Below are 20,882 nucleotides of genomic sequence, written 5' to 3' on the forward strand. Positions count from 1 at the left end.
GAGCGTCCGAGCATCCTCGGCTCCCTCCAGTTCCTGAGAAGATGCTTTTAGCTTAATCACTGGAGTCCGTTCCTTTCCCTTCCTCTCCTGCTCCTCCTTTTCCTCCCAGCGCTTTGGATCAACATTCTTCAGCTGCAGCAGGGACTGGAGCCCAGAGCCAGGGGCTGTGGTGGGGGAAGAGGTGGGAGCACGTCCCTGTTGCAGGGAGCCCTCTGAGACCCCTGGGGATGCAGCCCCCAGCCAAGCCCCAAGCCCAGCACTCCCTCCCCGTCATCCCACACTCTCCCAGTCTTCCCAGTGCAGTTCCTGTTGGGGTGCTGCACTTGGGTAGAGCAGAAGGGAGCCCAGTGAGCCCCCCCTGTGCTGTGCCTGGTGTTTGGGGGGCTTTTTCATTCCAAGATCCTGTTGCCCCTCCTGCCTGGACTGTGGGTGCTGTCCTGTGTTTATCCCTGTGAGAAGGAGCTGCCAGGGGTCCCGTGGTCAGGGTCCTGCTCAGGGGGAGACCAGCACCCCCTGACCCTCCGTGCTCTGGCAGGATTTTGTGCTGCCCTCCCGGCGGGTCCGGCTCCGCAGGGGAATTCAGCAGCTGTGACTCATTACATTTATTGATATTACATGAATCAATACTTTTTGCCAGATGGATTTTGGCTCCATCCTTCACTTTTCCTTATTAATTTAGCGTGGCTCTGGCCCCAGTTGCTGCTGTTTGTGTGCCGGTGGCGAGGACCCTTGGGCTGGGTCGAGCCTCAGTTTCCCTGGTGAGGATGAGGAGGGTGACCCCGCGTCCCCTCCCCAACAGCAGAGGAAGGCTGCGCCGCTGCTGCCCTTCATTCCTTCCCCACGCAGCAGGAGGAGTCGCTCGGCCCTGGAACCGCCCCGCCTCGGGACCCCCCGATACTGAAGCTGCGCCTCAGATTGCAGAGGGATAGAGGGATCGGGGTGGGGGCCTTTACCGGGATGGAAGCGGCAGTTCACGGCTCGGAGTCCGGCTCAGGCATCGACCCGAGGGGGTTTTCGTCGGGGGCTGGAGGAGGCGGATGAGGAGGAGGAAGAGGAGGAAGATCCCAGTGGTCCAGAGGCGGCCGGGACCACCCTGGGATCGGCGGGCGCCTCTGTGCCGGGGGACCCCACGGTCGCAGCCCTCGGACGGCAGCACCGCGCGGGTGGGGGCCCCCTTTGCTGCGGGGTGCAGGGAGGGGGGGACCCGCGTCGTGCGTGGGCGTGGACGGGGCGGCTGCGGGCGGATCCGGCGCTGCGTGGGCCGGGTCCGGCGTGACCCACCGCGCACCGGGGGCTGCGGGGCCTCGGCGCTACCCTCGGGGGAGGGGGCTCCGGCGAGACCCGGCCGGTCCCTGCCCGCAGCCGGAGCCGCCGCCGGCGGAGCGCAGAGCGGCGGGGCCGGTGCGGGGCGCATGGCGGGGCTGCGGGCGCTCTGGCTGCTGGCGGCGGCGCTGGGGGCGGCGGGGGGACACCCGCATCCCTGCCTCGTCCCGGCCCCCCCCGGCCCCGGCCTCGGCCCCGGCTCCGGTCCCACCGTGCGCCTCGGGGCGCTGCTGCCACCCGCGCCCGCCCGCGCCCGGCTCCGCGCCGCGCTGGCCCGAGCCGCCGGTACCGGCCCCGGGGGGAGCCCCGGGGAGGTGACGCTGCCCCACAACCTCAGCCTGGAGGTGGTGGGGGGCGGCCCGGAGGCGCGGGACCCCGCCTCGCTGGCGCGGTGGCTGTGCGGGGCGCTGGCGGGGCGCGGCGTGGCCGCCGTCCTGGCTCTGCCCCGCTCCCGCCGGGAACTGCTCCAGCTCGACTTCCTCGCCGCCGCCCTCCAGGTCCCCTTCGTCAGCATCCTGGACACTCGCTGGCCGCTGCCTTTCCGAGCGCAGGTGAGACCCGCAGCGCCGGCACTGCACGGGGGCGCAGCTCCCGTCCCCGCTCGCCGGCTCCGTCCTCGCTCCCGTCCCGGCTCCGTCCGTGCTCCTGTCCTGATCCCCGTCCCGGATCCATACCAACTCTATGCCGATCCCGGTCTCGACTCCATACCGGCTCTGTTCCGCGGGTCCTTCTGCCGGTTTAGTCCTGCCTCCGATCCCGATCCCGATTTCCGCTCCGATTCCAGCTCCAATTCCGAATCCGTCCCAACCACGCATCCTTGCTGCATCTTGACTACCTGCGGGGTCCATCCCGGCTCTGTTTTCCCTCTGTCTTCTCTCCCACCCCGGCCCAATCCCATCCTCATTCCCACCTCCATCCTGCCTCTACCCCAGCCTCATCCCGGGCCCCATCCTGGCTCTCTCTGTCTCCCATCACAGCTCTATTCCAGCCCCCTCTTGGCCCTCATTCCAGCCCTATCCTGGCTCTATCCCAGCTCCCATCTCAGCTCTCTCCTGGCCCCTTGCCCGGCTCTATCCCAGACCCAATTCCAGCTCCCACTCCAAGGTAAGTTCCCTGGTTCCTCTGGGAGCCCTGCAGCCCTCAGCCCCAGTCCCCACTCCATTCTGTCTTCAGAAGAGCTCTGGGATGTGTTCTGGCAGTGGATCCCAGACAGGAGCTGGGCAGGGGATGGGCAGGGAATATGGGATGACCTCGGGGCAGGTGGGTCCAGTCTGGTGCTGCCTCTGGGCTCTTCCTGCTGGAAGGGGCACAGCCACGACCCCTGTGTGTTGGCAGAGCCCCTTCCACTTCCACATGGACCGGCAGAGCTCACTGGAGACACTGGTGGATGTGCTGGGGAGCGTCCTGCAGGCCAACGACTGGCAGGAGACCAGCTTGGTGCTCTGCCACCCCTGGGACACCGACGGCTTCCTCGACCTCTGGGCCCAACGTTCCCAGCTCTTCCTCCGCACTGTCCTGGACCTGGGCTACCTGGATGAGCCCAGGGCTACCCGCTACCTGCAGCAGCACAGGGAGCGTATCAGGACCCTGTCCAGCCCGGTGCTGGTGCTGGCCTGTGACCTGCACCGTGCTCGGCTCGTCTTCCAGGTGGCCGAGGAGTTGGGGCTGCCACCGCAGGAATTCCACTGGATGCTGGGCTTCCCGCTCAGCGCTAGTGAGCTGCAGACCGAGGGGCTGCCCCCAGGGCTGCTGGCCTTCGGGGAGGTCAGCCGGCCACCGCTGGAGCTCTTCGTGCAGGACATGGTGGGACTGGTGTCCCAGGCCATTGCCCACGCCGCCCGTGGCCGCCCCAACCCCGCACTGCTGCAGACCACGGGCAACTGCAATGAGAGGCACCGGGCAGTTGGCGAGTCCCCAGGGCTCTTCCTTGCCGGGTAAGGGGATGCTGGGAATGCCTCTTTTCCTTCATCCCAGCTCTGTGGTATGGGGGTGCAAGGGGGAATTCTGCCCCAGACCTGGGATGAGGTAAGGGCAGAGCCACGGGACCCCTGGGCTCAGTGCAGAGCTGTCCCCAGTGTGTGCAGCCACCACCACGGGGCTCAGCCCCCCAGGACACGGTTAGTGCTGCACAGGGGGGGATGTGTCACTTCAGATCTCCTTAACGCTGCCCGAGCACGGTCACTCTATAAATATTAATAACACTTGGCCCTGGCAGCACAGCGAGCTGCGGGGCAGCGCAGCAGGGCTGGATCCCGCTGCTCCTCCTTGACCTTGTCCCTGCCTGAGTTGGGCACATCCCGCTCCCAGCTCCCAGCTTCATCCCTTGGTCCCAGCTGACCCGGAACACTAGAGTTGTGAATCCCTTTCCTTGGCAGGTTCCTGGCCAACACATCTTTCCACGGCCAGACGGGGCTGGTGCGTGTGGAGAACACAGCACTGGTGAGGCCGGAGCAGCAGTTCCGCGTCTGGAGTCTGCGCAGAGACTCGCAGGGGGTCCCCACCTGGGTGACAGTGGGCACCTGGAGCCGCGGCAAGCTGGAGCTGGAGGAGGGCGTGTGGCAGAGCCAGCGGCAGCACAAGAGCCCCAGCGAGGCGGCCGAGAGGGCCCACACACGGCTGCGGGTGGTGACACTGGTGGAGCATCCTTTCGTCTTCACCAGGCAGGTGGATGAGGAAGGGAACTGCCCGGCCGGGCAGCTCTGCCTGGACCCTGGCACAAATGACTCGGCCGTGCTGGATGCCCTCTTTGAGAAGATTGGCAACGGCTCAGTGCCACGGGAGTACAAGAAATGCTGCTATGGGTACTGCATCGACCTGCTGGAGAAGCTGGCTGAGGACATGGCCTTTGATTTTGAGCTCTACATCGTGGGCGATGGGAAATACGGGGCCTGGAAGAACGGGCGCTGGACGGGACTGGTGGGGGACCTGCTCAGTGGCATGGCCCACATGGCCGTCACCTCCTTCAGCATCAACTCGGCACGGAGCAAAGTCATCGACTTCACCAGCCCCTTCTTCTCCACCAGCCTGGGCATCCTGGTGAGGACCAAGGACACGGCGTCGCCCATCGGGGCCTTCATGTGGCCCCTGCACTGGACCATGTGGGTGGGCATCTTCGTGGCGCTGCACATGACCGCACTCTTCCTCACCCTGTACGAGTGGAAGAGCCCCTATGGAATGACCCCCCACGGCCGCAACCGCATGAAGATCTTCTCCTACTCCTCAGCCCTCAACCTCTGCTACGCCATCCTCTTTGGGCGCACCGTCTCCAGCAAGACGCCCAAGTGCTGCACTGGCCGCTTCCTCATGAACCTCTGGGCCATCTTCTGCCTCCTGGTGCTCTCCAGCTACACGGCCAACCTGGCGGCCGTCATGGTGGGGGACAAGACCTTTGAGGAGCTCTCGGGCATCCATGACCCAAAGGTGAGCGAGTGTCCTGCTGCTTCAGATGGGCTGAGACAGGCCTGAAGTCCAGGAAAGGGGGTGAGGGGGGTCCTGTTCCTTTCTTCTGCACCTTCCTCCTTCTCTCCAGTCCCAGTCCTGCATCTTGGCCCCTCCTAGAGTGGGGGGGGTCTTTGAGACCCCCAGAAAGCTTTGTGTGTGTATCCCACTGGTGTTTAATCCCAGCCTCAGCTCCAGGGCAGGGGAAGGTGGGCTGATTTCACGCTGAGGCTGCTCTTGGGGAAACTCTTTCCCAAACACCCCCAAGAGTTGCTGCACCTCTGGGGCTGCCCAGACACCCTGCCTGGGGCTCAAGGCTGGGGACACATGCCCAGGGAGTGGGGACACATTCCTGGGGCCAGGGGTGCTGATGCTCTGGTGCCTCCTTCCAGCTCCATCACCCCTCACAGGGCTTCCGCTTCGGCACGGTGTGGGAGAGCAGTGCTGAGGAGTACATCAAGAAGAGCTTCCCCGAGATGCACGAGTACATGCGGCGCTACAATGCCCCCACCACTCCCGACGGCGTCACCATGCTCAAGTGAGGGGCAGGGAGAGCATGGGGGAGTGGGTCCCTGCCACCTTTTACCCCTCCCAGGGCAGCTTTTGCCCCAGCCCTGGAGCCTGTGCACCCCCCACTCCACACACACGAGCCCCCACCTCTGGGAGGGGTGTGAGGCCGGGGGGACACTGGGCAAGGGGGGAACAGCCCCTCCCTGAGTGTCTCCCCACGCTGCTGCAGGACAGAGCCCGCCAAGCTCAACGCCTTCATCATGGACAAATCACTGCTGGACTACGAGGTCTCCATCGACTCCGACTGCAAACTGCTCACTGTGGGCAAACCCTTCGCCATCGAAGGTTTGGGGAGGGCTGTGGTGGGAAGGAGGTTTCACTCTGTGTGTGTGCTCGGGCTGGGGTCATGCCCTGCCACAACCAGGGTGGGGAGGTGCCCCCTCCGTGGTGGGCACTGGGAGCTGCACCCCCCCCATCCCAGCACTGTCCCTCTCTCCCCCCTTCACCGGGGCCAGGCTACGGCATCGGCCTCCCCCAGAACTCGCCGCTGACCTCCAACGTCTCCGAGTTCATCAGCCGCTACAAGTCCTCGGGGTTCATCGACCTCCTGCACGACAAGTGGTACAAGATGGTGCCCTGCGGCAAACGCGTCTTCGCCGTCACTGAGGTGCGGCGGCTCCTCGGCCGGGGGGGGATCTGGGGTCTGACACCCCTCGCAGCCCGGCCCACACCCCCTGCTGCCCACAGACCCTGCAGATGGGCATCTACCACTTCTCGGGGCTGTTCGTGCTGCTGTGCATCGGGCTGAGCGGCTCCCTGCTCACCTCGCTGGGCGAGCACGTCTTCTACCGCCTCGTCCTGCCCCGCATCCGGCGCAAGAAGAAATTCAACTACTGGCTGCACACGAGCCAGGTGGGGCCAGGGGGAAGGGGCTCACACAGCACCTCAAAGACCCCTGACCCCATGTCGCTGCTCCCTCTTAAATTGCACCACCTCTGCCCTCCTCCAGCCCCGGACCACCAAGCCCCGTTTAACCCCTGAACCGTCACCTCCAGACCATCACCCTCCAATTAATTAATCCCTGGCCTGTTAACCCCAGACCATCACCCCCCAGCTCACTCTTCCCTTGCTCCCCACAGAAAATCCATCGGGCTCTGAACATGGGCACGGAGGAGCGGAAGAGCCAGCAGCTGAAGCTGGAGCAGAGGTAAAGCTGGGATTGAGAGCCTGCCCCGCTCTCCTCCTCCCCCCTGTGGACACCCAGAGTTCTGGGGGGCTGCAGAGGGACCCCACAACAGCCAGATCCCAGTTCAGCCCTTCCACCCTCCCCACACAGGTGCGAGCCCCAGCCGAGGTCGGCCCCGGCGGCAGCACAGCCCTGGAGCGCCCTGCGGAAGGAGGCACGGCGGGTGCGCTTCCAGCTGGACAAAGCCCCCCCCGAGGCTGAGGGGTCCCCGTGGCACCCCGGGAACGGGCGGCCGCTGCAGCCCCTGGACAGGGCGGCCGGTGAGAACGAGCTCCGGGAGCTGGAGGAGAAGATCCAGGAGATGCGGGAGCAGCTGCGCGCGGCGCTGCTGAGGAAGAGCGAGCTGGTGTCCGTGCTGGGCACCACCAAGGGCGGCCGGGCACTGCCCGCTCCGCTGGCCACCGAGGAAGCCCGGGAGGAGAGGTGAGGTGAGAGGCAGGGACCCCTCGAAGCACCCCAGGACAGGCTGCTCTGCCGGGGCGGGGCAGGCCACCCGCTCCTCCGGCTCAGAGAGAGTGGAAGGAAAAAGGGAGGGGGGATGTCCCGGGGCTGCCCCAACTCTGGAGCCTTTGTCTGTTCCTCCCGTCCCTCCTGCCGGCAGTGGGGGTTTGAAGGGCCAGAAGGTTCTTTATGGGGGGTTGAATTGGGATGAGAGGTCCCCGCAGTGCCCGGACAACGCCAAGCCCCGTGCCCCGGTTCTGGTTTTACACCACGTAAATAAAGATGACGAAGGAAGACAAAGTCTGCTTTTCCTCTCTCAGCAGCATCCCAAACTCGGCTAAGCCTGGGCTAAGCATAACCCTTCCCTTTCCCTTCCTTCCTCCGCAGGCCCAGCTCAGCCCCGCCGCAGGACGGCAGCGATTAGGAAGAGGCAGAGGAGGCTCCCACATGGATGGGGCAGGAGGACAAGCCGAGACCGGAACCTCCCTCTGGAGAGGCAGCTCCAGGGTGGCAAAGCTGCAAAGAGCCACCGCAAAGCAGAACCGGAGCCTTCCTCAGGCGGAGGGTGCAGATGGAGACGCTGCACAGGGAGCGGGACAGGCTGCGGCTCAGGGCTCTGCTCCCCGCTGAGGACAAGGAATAGCTCCCCATATCCCACCACAGGCGGCTGTGGAAGGACTCGGAGCCCTGCAGCCCCTCCCCTGGCGCGGAGGCAGCCCAGCATCACTGAGCTATGGCCGGGACAGGGTTGGTGCTCGGCCCTCTGCACACTGCAAGGGGACAGATGGTGACACCCCAGGACGGCAGGAGGAGGCACCCCCAGGACTGAGCATTCACCTCGCTGCACCCCCGTGCCCCCAGGACTCCCACACGTCAGCCCAGCACAGCCATGGGCACGACATGGGGCAGCGCTGCAGGAGCTGTTAAGAGATAATATTTATTATTATATACAAACACATTTTGTACATTAATTAAATAGAATGAACTCTACTCTTCATTCATCAAATCATTTGGTTTGGTGTCCCCTCTTCCCCTCCCACCCACTCCTCTGAAAAGCCTACGGTCATTCCTGGCACTCCAGAGGCTGGGAGCCAGTTGGCCACAAGTCCCCTTCTCAGGAGTGCTGGCAGCAGCAAGATTTGACCTGCTGGTCACAGCAGGGTCTCCCCTGCCCTGGAGCAGCACCACAGCTGCCCCAGGCAAAAGAGAAAACCAAAAATGGGGCACCCAGGTGGGAAAGGCAGAGGGGTGAAGAGGGGGCTCTGAGCCCCCTCCTATTGACAAGGAAACACTGAAACGCACAGAGCCCTCCAAGGGAGAGGGACTCCAGACACTGCTCAGCCATAGGGGGACAACACTGAACTCGGGGACATCTGTGCAGGGACCCAGCTGTCCCCAAGAGCTAAGTGCCCATGTGTCACCTCCTGTCCCTGCCCTGTCCCACCATGGTTCTCCCAGAGCTTCATCCCGCCTCACTCTGCTCCACCTCCCTGCACAAACACCCCTTCCAGCACATCGGGGCATGGATCTGCCCCCTCTGCAGGGGTCCACAGGCAGCACACCCCCAGCTCAGCCTCTTGGCAGAGGGGTCAGGCTCTGCCAGCCTCACCTCCACTGCCAGGGAAATGGGGGAAAACCAGCTGAAATGTCTTGGCTTTAGTGTTTTGGTTCTTTGCTAAACCAGCTCATGCAACACTCTAAGCATGAGGAGCCACTCTCTCCTCTGGGATGGGGCTGATCCTAAACACAAACGTGTCCCACGGGAGGGACAAGGCACTGGAAAGCAGCTGCCTCATCCAGAGCAGAGCTGTGCAGGACAGAGCTGCTGCCCTTGCCCTACACCTCTCCAGACACCCACTGCAGCACGGCTGCACCCACCAAGCACCACTCATGGCTCCTGGGATGGCAGCTCCCACCCGGACACAGCACCTTCCACTCCCAACCCACCCACCACAGGAAATTCAAGGACAGAAAAAAGGGGGCTGAACTGCAGCTTCTGCTTTGGTTGTGCCCTGGCCTGGGCAGACCTTGTGCCTGGGGGAGGTCAAAGCTCCTCCTGCCCTCAGGAGCAGGAAAGGTGACCAGGAATCGCTTCTGTGGCTCTCCCACGGGGGCTGGACACTCTCTGCCTGCTCTATCCACTCCTACTCTAACCACAAAGCTGCCACATGCGTGGCCTGTCCCAGGTCAGCTCTCACCTGGGATCAGCACCCGGACTGCAAACGCAGCTGCAGGGGCAAAGCTGGGGACTGGGGACAAGGAAAAGCCAGGGCACGAGCGGGGCAGGGTGGGAACAGGCAGCTGGCTCACCTGTGGCCTCAGAGGTGCCCCAGACTTGTGTGGGCCAAGGGACCAAACCCTCCCATCCTTCCCACAGCCCCCCATGCCTTCCCCAGGGAAGGGAGGTCACCGCAGCCCTGCTCTGTCCCAGCTGCTCTGGCTCTGCTCAGAGGGATCCATGGGTTAAGGATGATGGTGAAGTGAGAAATAGTAACAAACAAAATCCAAATGCCTTCCCGGCAGTCCAGGGCAACAGCAACAGCAACGGGGCTCAGGACAGGTTCCTGGAGCTTGGCTCTGAGCTGGGTGTTCTCTCTGCTGGTGCTGGGCAGGGGCTGCTCTCCCCTCGATCCTCAAAACCTCTGTCCTGGTCGCTGTCCCCCCCCGAGGCTGGCAGGGGCTCTGCCATGCTGCTGCTGCCCATGCAGTTCTTGCCACTGGGTTTTGCTCGGCTGTCTGAGCCCTCCAGAGCCTCAGTCTGCTTGGGAAGGGAGGGGCTGGGGCCCGCCCCCTCCTGCAGCGCAGCCCCAGCAGCTGGGGGAGCATCTGCTGCGGCCACCACGGACTTTGAGGTGACCTCAATGGTGATGGAGCCCACGGCTGTCTCCGGGTGGTCGCTGCTGACCCTGATGCGGGCAACCAACCCGGAGGCCGTGGCCACCTCCTGAGGGGTCCCGTTGGCCATGGCTTCGTGCACCATGGTGGGCTCCAGGAGGGTTGTGCTCAGGTCAGATAGAAACGAGGCCTCTGTCACGATCGCGGCCGTCTCGGCCACCCAGTTCAGGTCGCTGCCCACGGAGGCGGCGGCGGCGATGACGCTGGAGGCCTCGCCGGGGGTCAGGGCGGCCGGACTGCTGCCCTCCCCAGGGGGCCCGGCGGCCAGCAGGGCTCGGCGGCCCCCGGCCTCGACTGGGGCAGCTGTGGTGTTGTTGTTGAGGTTGTCCTGCAGCGTGGTCTGGGTGCCCTGCCCGACCTGCTGGTTCTGCAGCAGCATCTCCTGGATCCGGATCTGCTGCAGGATGGCTGGCAGCTCATAGTGGTGGAAGAAGTAAATCATCGAGTGCTGGTGGAGGAAAGGGAAAGGCGTCACCCTGGGTCTGGGCCACCACATCCCAAGAAGACCAAACTTCTCCTGGAGAATCCAGCTGCTTTGACAGCCAGAAGGTCAGCAGCAAGTTTGGAAAGATCTATCCCTTCCACTATGACTACTGCAAGCTGCTTTATAGTTTCCCTCTGAAGACGGGCAAGAGAGAACAACCCCTCTTCCCTTTCAAAGGCTGGGAAAAGAAGGATGACAGCATTCCTCTGGCCCATCCTCTATTCCCTGTTCCCACCCTGCAGCAGGTCAACAACCAGAGACACCCAACAAGTATGCTTGATCCAGGATATTGGAGACATCAGCTTGGAGCTGGTTCTGCCAGCATCCTCACTGCACAGACCCGAACAGCTCCTTTGCAAGGCAGACCCTCCCCGGGATTTATTCCAGAAGAACAGGACAGAAATCCTTCCCAACACCCCTGTGGCACCAAGTTATTGTCAGGCCCACAGCTAGACTGGAGGCAGCAATTCAATAATCCCCTCTTCCACAGCCTCATTCTGCTGCCCCATTTCCAAACCACACTTAATTCTATCGCTTGCAGAAATAAGGATCTCTCCTCCAACCCAGCTTGAGAGGAAGTTTGACAAACGCCCCCAAGGTGCAGCAGCCCTGCAGGGACTCACCTGGATGAAGAGCCAGGAGGTGACAAGTGCCAGGCTGCTGTACTGCCCGTTGAAGCGGTAGTGGTAGGCATAGAAGGCAAAGTGGTACAAGTAGAAGAATCTGGACAAGAAGGCAAGAAAGATCAGGAAAAATGTGAGCTCCCTTCTCCTCCCAACACCAGCCTGAGCTGGGGCACTTTGCCCAGGATGACACAGACTCATTAACAGGTAATTAGAGTTGCCTGTCTATCAGCAGTAAAAAACAAGGGGCTGGGGAAGATCAAGGTGATTCCAAGATCCAGGCCCAAACCCAAAGCAGAGAAATTGCACTTTGGACCCTGTGACGTGTGGGGCAGCTCCCAAGGAGCCACACAGATAACAGCCTTAGGAGTGGAGGCTGCTGTGCCTGAGGGTGCTGGGAAGGACTCAGAGCAGCTGGAGGAGGACAGGCAGAGGGGATGTGGCCACAGCCAGCCCTTACCTGAGCCAGTGCCTCTTGCTGGTGTTGGTGTGGCAGCAGATCGCGTCGTACTGGTCCGCCAGCCACACGATGAGGATGATGTAGAACGCGGTCGTGGTGTCATTGAAGAACTCGGACATTATGGCCTCCATACCTGGGGACAGAGGGGAGGGACATCAGCACATGGCAGGGCATGGGAAGGGGTTCTCTGTCACCTCGGAGCAGGGCTGTGACTGCACCTGCCCAGGGCAGGTAACTGGGCTCTGCTTATGGCAGCAGCTACGGCCAAGAACATTCCACCTGCAATGTCCCAGGGATCAGCTGCCTCCCGCCGTGCAGATTTCAGGGGGGTTTTGCTGCTTTTTAAATTTAAATTGTACAAATGCAACGTGGCCACAGAGTGTGAATCTGCAACAGAGCTCCAGGGACAGACAAAGCTTTGGATTCTGGGATTTCCCAACAAACTGCTGCTTTTCCAGGGGACCCAGAAGGACAATGGAGCTCACTGTGCCATCAAATTCCAGAGCCTTCTGCCTTGTGATGAGCAGCCACAGTAACCACCTGCCGCGGCCAGCTCGGAACAGGGAATTAGACTTCCCACAGATCCCAGAGGGATGTGCTGCAGACACAAGCAGTGAGGCAAGTCCTTACCGACCAGAGCCAGGATGACAGTGAGGAGTGGAGCAGCAGGGAACGCAATGGTCATGTTCATCTCCAGCATCTGTAACAGGTCAACTGCAAGAGGGAAAACAAGCTGTGGCACAGAGAGGATCGGGGGGGGTCACAGAACCTTCCACCCCACGGTACTGCCCGCTCAGTGCAGCCACATCCTCTGTCCCCAGCCAATACTTCTCAGGACAGAGAAAAGCTCTGGCAAGTGCAGTGACTGGGAGCAGGAGGATGTATTCCCTGTGCAGATACAGGCAGGTACAATTTAGAAGCTACCCTTCTAAACTGGAACTAATGATCCTCAAGGTCCTTCCAACCCAAACCTGCTGTGACTCTACAACACCCCATGCTGGAGCAGGCACAGTGCCCAGCACAACCCAAACCCCTCAGCCAGTCCTTACCAATGAAGACAAAGATCTGATGGTGTGAGTAGCGCAGCAGCATCGACACAGAGAGAGTCTGGAACAGGAGAGAGAAGGGGAGGCAGATTAGAGCCCCACGGATGCAGGGAATCACACGGAATCGCACTGCGGCAGAGGCCCGGGCGAGCCAGGGCTTGCACATCCCACGTTCATTAGCTGGAGCTGTGCAGAGCCATTTCCCAAAGAGTAATTAGGGCTTCACAAACAGCAATTAATCTCTGTGCTGCTGCAGGGGAACAGACAGTAAGGGATTTGTTTGTAAAGGGACCAATCCTGAATGTTTGCGCTGTGGCCACGCCAACCCACAGAGCTGGGAGCAGGGATTCTCCCGTCCTCTATCCTGCTCCTCCCGCAGCTCCCAGCACCTCCCTGCACTCGGCTCCTCCTCAGTGCCCACAGTGTGATTGTGGACAGACCTGCCCCAGTGGGTGGGACAGCCACACACAAAGAGACAGTCACCCACAGTCACCCAAGACAACAAACACGGGGTAGTTATCGCCTGGGATCTTGTCTGATGTGTATCTGAGAACACCTCATCTCACACATCATCACTTGGTTTATCTTGATCACTCCTGGCAAATCAGTCTGGGCTGTTCTTAAAAGTCTCAGAGGACAAATGTCTGCACCCTGTGCTGACAGCTGGAGTGTACTAAGGACACTTAGAAATTAACAGCAGCTCCCTTTTGACAATGGAAACAGCACTGCATTCTAGGTCAGCTCTCCCGCTCATTTCACTGGTGGACTTTAGAAACTAAAAAAAAAAACCAAACCAATCAAATAAAAAAATGCCCCAGAGTAGAGCCTCATCCTCCACCAACTACACTTTGAAATCAGATGAGAGCTCTGCTGTAGCACCAACCACTCGCTGCCCAGCACCAGGCTGGGCACTGCCCGGCTCACGGTGACTTACAAAGATGACCATGATGACGAAGGCTGCCAGGTAGGACGTCCTGGCCATCCACATGCTGACAAAGCGATAGTGCTCCCCGGACACCACATTGCGAAGGAAACCTGGAGAAAAAGCACGAACACGAGCTCAGTGTGATTAATGTGCAGACTAAGAACCAAGCTCCAGTGCCTGCTAAAGAAACAGGATTTGGAGCAAATCCTCAGAGCAGCATTCATTGTCATGCAGGGCGGTGAGGCGGGAGGAAATCACATTTCCAGACACCTCTCCCCTCCTGCCTCTCTCATTTTGTCCTTGACAATAACACAGGGAGCTGCTCCTTGCATTACAGATTAATCAATAGTCAGAAGATGATAGTCAGGCATCCACAGAGCAAACACCCACTGCTCCTAGCAGCCGCTGCTGCAACTCCTCCAGGCCTTACCTTTGTTTTCCTCGTTTTCAGCTAAAGCTTTGACACTCGACATCAGGATGTCATCGTAGCCCAGGAACTCATCCAGCAGCAGGCGGCTGAACCTGTCCCCAAAGCACTGATCCCTGGTAGGATCTAGAGAGAACACAAAAACCCTTTCACACTGTTCACACCTGGAGCCACAAAGGCACGAGGTGAAGGATACCTGTGCCAGCAGAGCTGCACCTGCATGTGGATCTGAGGCAGTAAAACCAAATTTGGCAGGACTGGGAGGGAAAGTGTCACCCCCTGACAGATCCAGCCACATTAAAGTGCTAATGGCAGTCGGGCCTTAAGGATTGTCAGGGCCATCACACTGTGCTGGCACAGACAAAAAGGGAATTTACCCTCTAGGCTCAGCCTATCTCCTGGGCTCACCCTGACTGCACAGGAAAACTGCTTAACCCCCATCCAGCTCTGCTTCAGCTTGAGTGGGAGGAAGTAACGAGCTCCACTCTGATTGATACAGAGATTCACAGGCACGAGAAGGTCTGAGGCTGTGTTCCTGACTTGGACAAGTTTTAATGGAGCAAACACCAGGAGAAGAGAACACTGTTCAGGGAAATGACCCGCTGGTGCTCACAGGGGCACAGCAGCACACACGGTGTGACAGATCTCTGAGCACTGTCCCCAACACCTGCACAGCTGCTCTGGCCACCAGGCTCAAACCCTGCTGCTCCACACTGAGCCCAGAGCTTCAGTGCCCTCAGCCAGGGAGAGAGCTCTTCCCTGGTCCATGTGGGAAAACTGTGCTGGGCATGACATCAGGGCTCACTGAACCAGGCTCCACCATTTCAGAAGGCTCCTCCTGGAAAGCTGTGACCTACTAAAGGCAGACAGGCTGCGCACAGCAGCTCTCCCGCGTGGGAAGCGAGTGCCATCGACTTCAGCAAGAGTTCCCAGAGATGGTGTGGAGGTCTCTGCACTGCAGGTACCCACCCCTCCACCCACCCCTGAGCCTCCTGCCCTGCCTGGGCTGCCTCCCACTCACCAAGGGTCACCACCATGACGGGGATGCTGAGGCGCTGCCGCGTGCTCTGGGACAGGCGCAGGAAGCCGTATTCCAGAGAGTATTCCACAATGTACTCTTCCTGTGGCCACACTGGGAGAGAGACATGGGGAGACAGGGAGACTCAACACCCACATCTGCAAACAGCCACCACGAAGAAACAGCCCCTCTGGGTTCCCTCCCTCCCATCATGTTCTTGAAAAGGGAACTGGTTGCAAACGCGGGCTCCAGGCTTCCCTCAGCCAATTAAACATAAATCAATGCAAACTCTCTGGAATTGCAGCCCATTCCCTTGACATTAGTCCTTTATGTGAGACTTCTAGGAAAGCTTCAGGGCAGCAGTTCCAAGCTCTGCCCAGAACCTGCCCACATCTTTGCCTGGCAAGCCCAGAGCCACTTGTTTTTGCTCTGTTCAATTTCTGCTTCCCACGTTGTTTGGGAACCAGCAGGAAAATCCACTTTACACCTGCTGGACAGCAAGTAAGTGCTCCAGAGGCAAGAACCCTGCACTTCACAGGGGACTGAGGTCAGTGCTGCAATTACATGTCAGAACTGAAGGCAGCAGCAATTACAGCTTTCCCAAAAACTGGTGGTGCCTGAAGTTTCCCCATTTTTTTTTTTTTTTCTCCAAGGAAGGATCCAAAGAGATGTTTTTTTTGCTACATCATCTCTGAAAGGAAAAAAACCTCCCACTAAGCCAGAGCCAAGCAATTTAATCCCTGCTCTTTCAGACTGCCAGGGTCTATCTCCAGGAGGGGGGAGGCAGCTGTCAGGCAGCTCCCGGCACCACAGCGACAGTTAAAGGGACACAAGACCTGAACAGAGCCACACCTGACCCAGCACTGACAGAGATCCCCTGATCCCCTTACTGGGCAGCAAACACAAGCTGGGCTGTTGGGTTTGTCTTTTGTTTCCATTATAAACAGCTTTAAGCTCAAAAGGAAATCAAGGGTTTAAATATCAACGAACAATTACTTCCTTTGTAGAATAAAATATTTTTTCATGGTAAAATATTCTGACTAAATATCAAATTTGGTGCACTGAGAAGACAGAAAACCTAGAAAAAACAATAAAATAGGTATTTGGGACTGACTTAAAGATGTGAATTTTGTAACTAATCTGGAAAACAGCCTGTTCTCTCCCTCTCCTTTTCTGGAACGTTTCCAACCAGGCATTCAGCAAAACAAGGGACTTCCCACCAGTGCCCCAGCCCAGCACAACGTGACTCTCCTCAGAACCCGGGCACCAGCAATAAAGGTCCTGCACCAAAAACATTTACTGCTCTCTGGTCTTAATGACCTTTAATTCAGGATTAATGAGCTCTGGATGAGCACCAAGCAAATCCACTGCAAGACCAAGGAACAGGACATTGTCCAGTCTCATCCTGCTCCATAGCCACAACCCCAGTGTATCTGCAGAGCAAAGAATTCCAGCCTTCACAGAGACAACAGTGTGGAGAAAGAGGCAAATTTTTGGCAAATTTTGTGGAAAAAGACAAAGAATCCAGGTCCCAAGTTCTATTTTAAGATAAATATTCTTTAGTAGATTTTGCACCTTAACCACTTTCCCCACTGGAATTCCATTTTAAATAATACAAAGCTACTAAATCTCCTTCTGGAGTTTACAGGGCCTGAGCAGCTTAGGTCAGGCAGGAAATGGGTGGGATAAGGCCAGGGAACATCTGAGTGGAACAGCAGCACTGTATCGCAATCCACCAAAACCCGCTTGGTGGCTTTCGGGATTAATTAACTGTAGCAAATCGGCGGCTCCAAGTGCTGGTGTTGGCTCAGCACCCAGAACACAGCCCAAACCCTGTTCATGCTTGAAGGAATGTTGCTGTCAGGGGATCCCTATGGATTGCAGGGGACAGTGAATGGCTCAGAACAGGGGGTTCAGGCTGAGATACCCAACACCGATCATCGCAGGAACCTGCCAGGCCAAGAGCCTTCGTTCACCCGTGGTCGATCTGAAGCCTCTTGGCCTGGCAAATTTTCTAACCCAGCCTTCCCCCAACCCCCAGCATCCCCCCAGCTTCAGAGCAGAGCTCACTGAGGGTCTGCTGTTAGTACTGACACAATTAACCACAGGTAAACACATCAGGAAGACATTTAAGGTTACTGTGCAGGTGCCCCAAGGAGCCAGGAAAGGGACATGTGGGGAGGATGATGAGGGGAGGAAGGAGGAGCACAGGTAGCAGTGAAGGTGTGATTACCTGCTCGGGCTAGCATCTCAAACTCGGACACAGTCTCCCGCAGAGGCTGCATACCTTTAGTGGCTGCGTCACTAAACGAGAACTCCTGGCTGTCGTTGTGTGGCAGCTCAGTGCTGCTCACTCGGGATGGCTTGAGGAACACCTTGGGCTCAATATCCAGCTCAAACTGTTGGAAAACCAGAGTAGGGAAAGCCACGTCAGCAGCCTCTTCACCTCTCACCTGCCATGCTCTCTTGATCCACATGAAGGCCTCCCCATGCATAAAAGGACACTTTCTCCAGCTTTCCTTTCTGTGTCAAACCATCAGAGGCCAATGTGGGGACCCAGGAGCAGCCAAGGAACATGCTGTGTTTCCAGGACACCGAGAGATCACACAGGGACTTCACTTCCAACCTGCACTTCTCTCCAACCCAACGCCCAGGCTTCCCTCTCCACCGTACACAGGGAGCGCGTCCTTACCTTGATGGAGCTGTTTTCAAACATATCCACAGTCATTTCTTCCTCTTCCTCCTCCTCTTCCTCAGTCGTGGACTCCACCACCATTCCTGGGAACTTCTCGACCCCACAGAACTGCAGGAAGATGGGGGCCCGGCTGGAGTTGCGCTGGATTTCCACCCGCAAGATGCCGTCACGGGGCCACTTATCCCGCACGTGCTCCAGGCAGTTGATGGGCGAGCGGGAGAAGGCAATGTGGATGTAGGCCAGGATGAAGAGCACGAAGAGAGCCTAAAGGGCAGGAAACAAGGCAGAGACTGTCAGACCCCCTAGTTATCACCAGCTCTTCTCTGCCTGGGAAACACCAGGAGAATTTGGACAAGTAGACTGGCAAGCGGACAAGAGCTTCAGTGCTTCCCTGCATCAACAACACAGCAGCCAGACCTTGGCAGTTCCGGCAGGGAACGCGCCAAAGGCAGCAGGAACCAACTGCTCCTTTCACGAGCCCAGAGCTGACAGTGACAGCCTTCTGAAAGCACAGGTCCTGCAACCACCAGCGTCCCCAAAACCGACCACACACAGCACTGGTGTGGGATGAGGCCACAAGGCACACTGAAGGAAATGGAAACACGTCCGTGCCTTCCAACCCTTCCCTTCTCAGCACAAAGTTTCCTGCTGAAACGTAGAGAAGCTTGCCCAGCTTTGTAAAGGTAGAATAAAGCAAACCTTAAGCAAAGCCAACCTACTCCTGGGCAGGAAGACCCAAACCCGTGCCCGATCCGTTGTCCCAAAGAACAGGTCCTGCCTCGGGATGGTTGAGCTGGCCTCTGAGGCTGAGTGCACAGAGCACCACAGCTCCTTGCCTTGCCTCAAGCCCAGGAACGGCCATAAACCACAGCAAAGCAGAGTGGACTAAAAAAACTTGTTGCCTGGAGTGTAGAGATGTCCAAATTTCAGAGCTCCGAGCATGGCTGGCGCAGCGAGCGGCACTGCTGAGCTCACACCTCCCTTCCCAGCCGCCCTGCGCTGCTCTGTCCTCATCAGCCCTGCTGTCCTGACCTATTTGTGATGAACAAACAGTCTGGTAAACATCACTCTGCAGAGGAGCTGCACAGGGAGACATGAGGGGAGGTAGAGCAGGGCCACCTCCCTGGTTGCAGGAGCCACAGCAGAACCAGAGGCAATCCCACAGCTCCAGATGGGAATGTGGGCTCCCACTTCCCTCCTGCTAGCAGCTGGAGAGCTGGGAGCAGGCTGCTGACCTCTGACCCTGCATGCTGCTCTCCACAGAGCCCTGAGGAAGTTTGTCCTTCTATGGGAGAGCTGTGATCAGAGGCAGAAGGAAGACAAACTGCTCCCAGCCACTCTGCCTGACCACTGCACCTTTAGCACCATCCCTATCCTAGCCTGCCTGCTGGGATCCAGCTGTACAACTGGGAGAGGGAACAGGGATGTGAAAAACCCAAATGTTTCCGTGCAGTATGAGACAAGCTGTGCTGAATGTTTTCTTGCTGAATTGTAGCAACCCAGAGGAGTGTGCTGCTGTCGCCTGCCAAGCTGCTCTCCCCTTCTCCTTACTCTAATTTCCCATCCTGGAAGTCACGGAGCAGGATTTTACCTACAGGCAGTCACCCCTGCACACTGACAGGCCCCTCTGGGAGGTCCCCATCACCCAGCAGACAGGCGGGGTCACCTCAGAGCACAGTGACACATCCCTGGCACTGCTGAAAGAAACAGGGTTAGAACAGGGCTGGGCCCTAACTGCTTCCAGAAAAGACAAGACTCCAGCAGAACTCCAACAATCCAGTATGTCATGTGGGAAATGTACCCAAAAAGTGCGATTGCTCAGAAACAGAAATTGAAACCTCTCCTGCCTCGAGCCAGCCTGGCTGCCCAGCAAGCTGGCTCAGCAATTTCCTTTTGATTTACAGATCTGGGAGAGTTCCAGAGTGCAAGGAACACCAGGACCACCATGGAGACTAATGTCTTCCTCACAGGAGGGGCCCACGGGAGCCCCGGGGACAGCTCAGAGTGTGTGGTGCAAACACAGCCTGCTACCTCTGGCGAAGGCACGACTTTTTGTGTTTCTAAGGAAATTCCTGCCCTCAGCCCGGCCGCGGGCTGGCAGGAGGAGCTGCCCCTCACCTTGAGGAGAACGAAGAACTCGAAGACGCGGCGGAAGGAGGGAGGGAAGAGGCGCGCGTAGGTCACTGCCATCTTGAAGAACAGCGCGTGGAAGAGGCGGTCGCGCACGTTGATCAGGGGGTTCTGGTTGAGGTTGGGGTTGCGGACACCCCGGTTGTTGCCGCCGGCGGCCCCGGCGTTGTTGGCCGGGTGGTGGTTGTTGGCGTTCGGCTGGTTCTCGGACATCCTGACGGCGGGGCTGGTGAGGGCTGGGCCCGAAAAGGCTGCTGCTCCTCCGCAGGGCTGGCTGGGACCGGGCGGGTTCTGCGGAGGGGCCGCGGGCGCGGGGCCGGCGCTGACTCCGTCCCCCTCCCCGGCCCCTGCCCGGCGCAGACGCTTCGGGGCGGCGGCGGGTCAGGCCCAGCGGGTCAGGCCTGAGCGCTCAGCGGGGCCCGGGAGCTGGGCGGCCGGAGCAGACACAGCAGGGACGCGGCTGCCGGGCTGTTCCCGCGGCCATGGGGGTCCCTCGGCGGGGCGGAGCGGCGCGGCGGAGCCCGGGCGCGGAGGGCGGCTCAGCTGTCCCGGCGCGGTCCCGTCCCGTCCCTCAGCACTCCGCCGCCATCTTCCTCCGCCGGCCACGGCGGCTCCGCGCGTGCGCGCGCACGCGCGCCCAGGGCACGACGGGACGGTGGAGGACACGCTCCGGACCTGCCCCGCCTCCATGCAAATAAAAGATCTCCCGCCATGCAGCGCGCGCGGCCGGCACCTCCGGGAGGCACCTCGGCCTGGAAAAGGCAAAAAAACTCGTCAAAGCAGAAAGATCCAGAATAAAAAACCAGCACGCATCGCCTGAGAGAATAACCATGTGAAGAAAGGCGCGGGAGCCTAAAGAAATGTACTCGCAGTGACGTAAAAATTATCAATTGAAGGTGGTTTAAATAGAGCTGTGGGCACAGCACAATTCGTGCTCGCTTCGGCAGCACATATACTAAAATTGGAACGATACAGAGAAGATTAGCATGGCCCCTGCGCAAGGATGACACGCAAATTCGTGAAGCGTTCCATATTTTTTTCTCGGACGGTATCAGAGCCCCCTCCCCGCGAGGACCCTTTTGGCCCCCGAGACGTGGCACGGGGTCTTCCAGCCCCCCTCGCAAAGTCGGGGGAGCCCCAGGCGCGGCGCTGTGGGTCGATGTTCGCCTGTGCCAGGCCCACTCTGCTGCCCCTGTCCCGCTGTGCCCCCCGCCCTGTCCC

At 59.3% G+C, this 20,882-nt stretch overlaps 2 protein-coding genes and 1 non-coding gene across 5 annotated transcripts; 2 read left to right on the top strand and 1 right to left on the bottom strand.

Annotated features, from left to right (window-relative positions):
* Nucleotides 1-1,412: 1,412 nt before the first annotated feature.
* On the top strand, nucleotides 1,413-7,948 carry GRIN3B (glutamate ionotropic receptor NMDA type subunit 3B). Of its 2 annotated transcripts, none has more exons than XM_048288085.1 (10): nucleotides 1,413-1,874; nucleotides 2,659-3,257; nucleotides 3,699-4,743; nucleotides 5,154-5,299; nucleotides 5,501-5,616; nucleotides 5,787-5,938; nucleotides 6,019-6,183; nucleotides 6,411-6,478; nucleotides 6,608-6,945; nucleotides 7,346-7,948. In XM_048288085.1, the coding sequence occupies exons 1-9, from the start codon at nucleotides 1,413-1,415 to the stop codon at nucleotides 6,942-6,944; spliced, it is 3,090 nt and encodes a 1,029-aa protein (XP_048144042.1). In that variant the 3' UTR covers nucleotide 6,945; nucleotides 7,346-7,948. The 2 variants fall into 2 exon arrangements, with proteins under 2 accessions (XP_048144042.1, XP_048144041.1); XM_048288084.1 differs by having other exon boundaries at nucleotides 6,608-6,940.
* Nucleotides 7,871-20,280, bottom strand: TMEM259 (transmembrane protein 259). 2 transcript variants are annotated; one of them, XM_048288137.1, is made up of 11 exons: nucleotides 19,650-20,280; nucleotides 17,529-17,795; nucleotides 17,124-17,235; nucleotides 14,840-14,950; nucleotides 13,822-13,944; nucleotides 13,401-13,501; nucleotides 12,470-12,527; nucleotides 12,051-12,134; nucleotides 11,421-11,553; nucleotides 10,961-11,060; nucleotides 7,871-10,301 (listed from the first exon to the last, which is right to left on the bottom strand). In XM_048288137.1, exons 1-11 carry the CDS (start codon nucleotides 19,872-19,874, stop codon nucleotides 9,510-9,512), a joined length of 2,106 nt encoding a protein of 701 aa, XP_048144094.1. In that variant the 5' UTR covers nucleotides 19,875-20,280; the 3' UTR covers nucleotides 7,871-9,509. The 2 variants fall into 2 exon arrangements, with proteins under 2 accessions (XP_048144094.1, XP_048144093.1); XM_048288136.1 differs by having other exon boundaries at nucleotides 17,070-17,235.
* A 312-nt stretch (nucleotides 20,281-20,592) lies between these two features.
* Nucleotides 20,593-20,699, top strand: LOC125318033. The gene has a single exon (XR_007200257.1). It is a non-coding gene; the product is annotated as a U6 spliceosomal RNA (small nuclear RNA).
* Nucleotides 20,700-20,882: the final 183 nt, after the last annotated feature.

Source organism: Corvus hawaiiensis, chromosome 28, assembly GCF_020740725.1.
Source record: "Corvus hawaiiensis isolate bCorHaw1 chromosome 28, bCorHaw1.pri.cur, whole genome shotgun sequence".
NCBI lineage: Eukaryota > Metazoa > Chordata > Aves > Passeriformes > Corvidae > Corvus > Corvus hawaiiensis.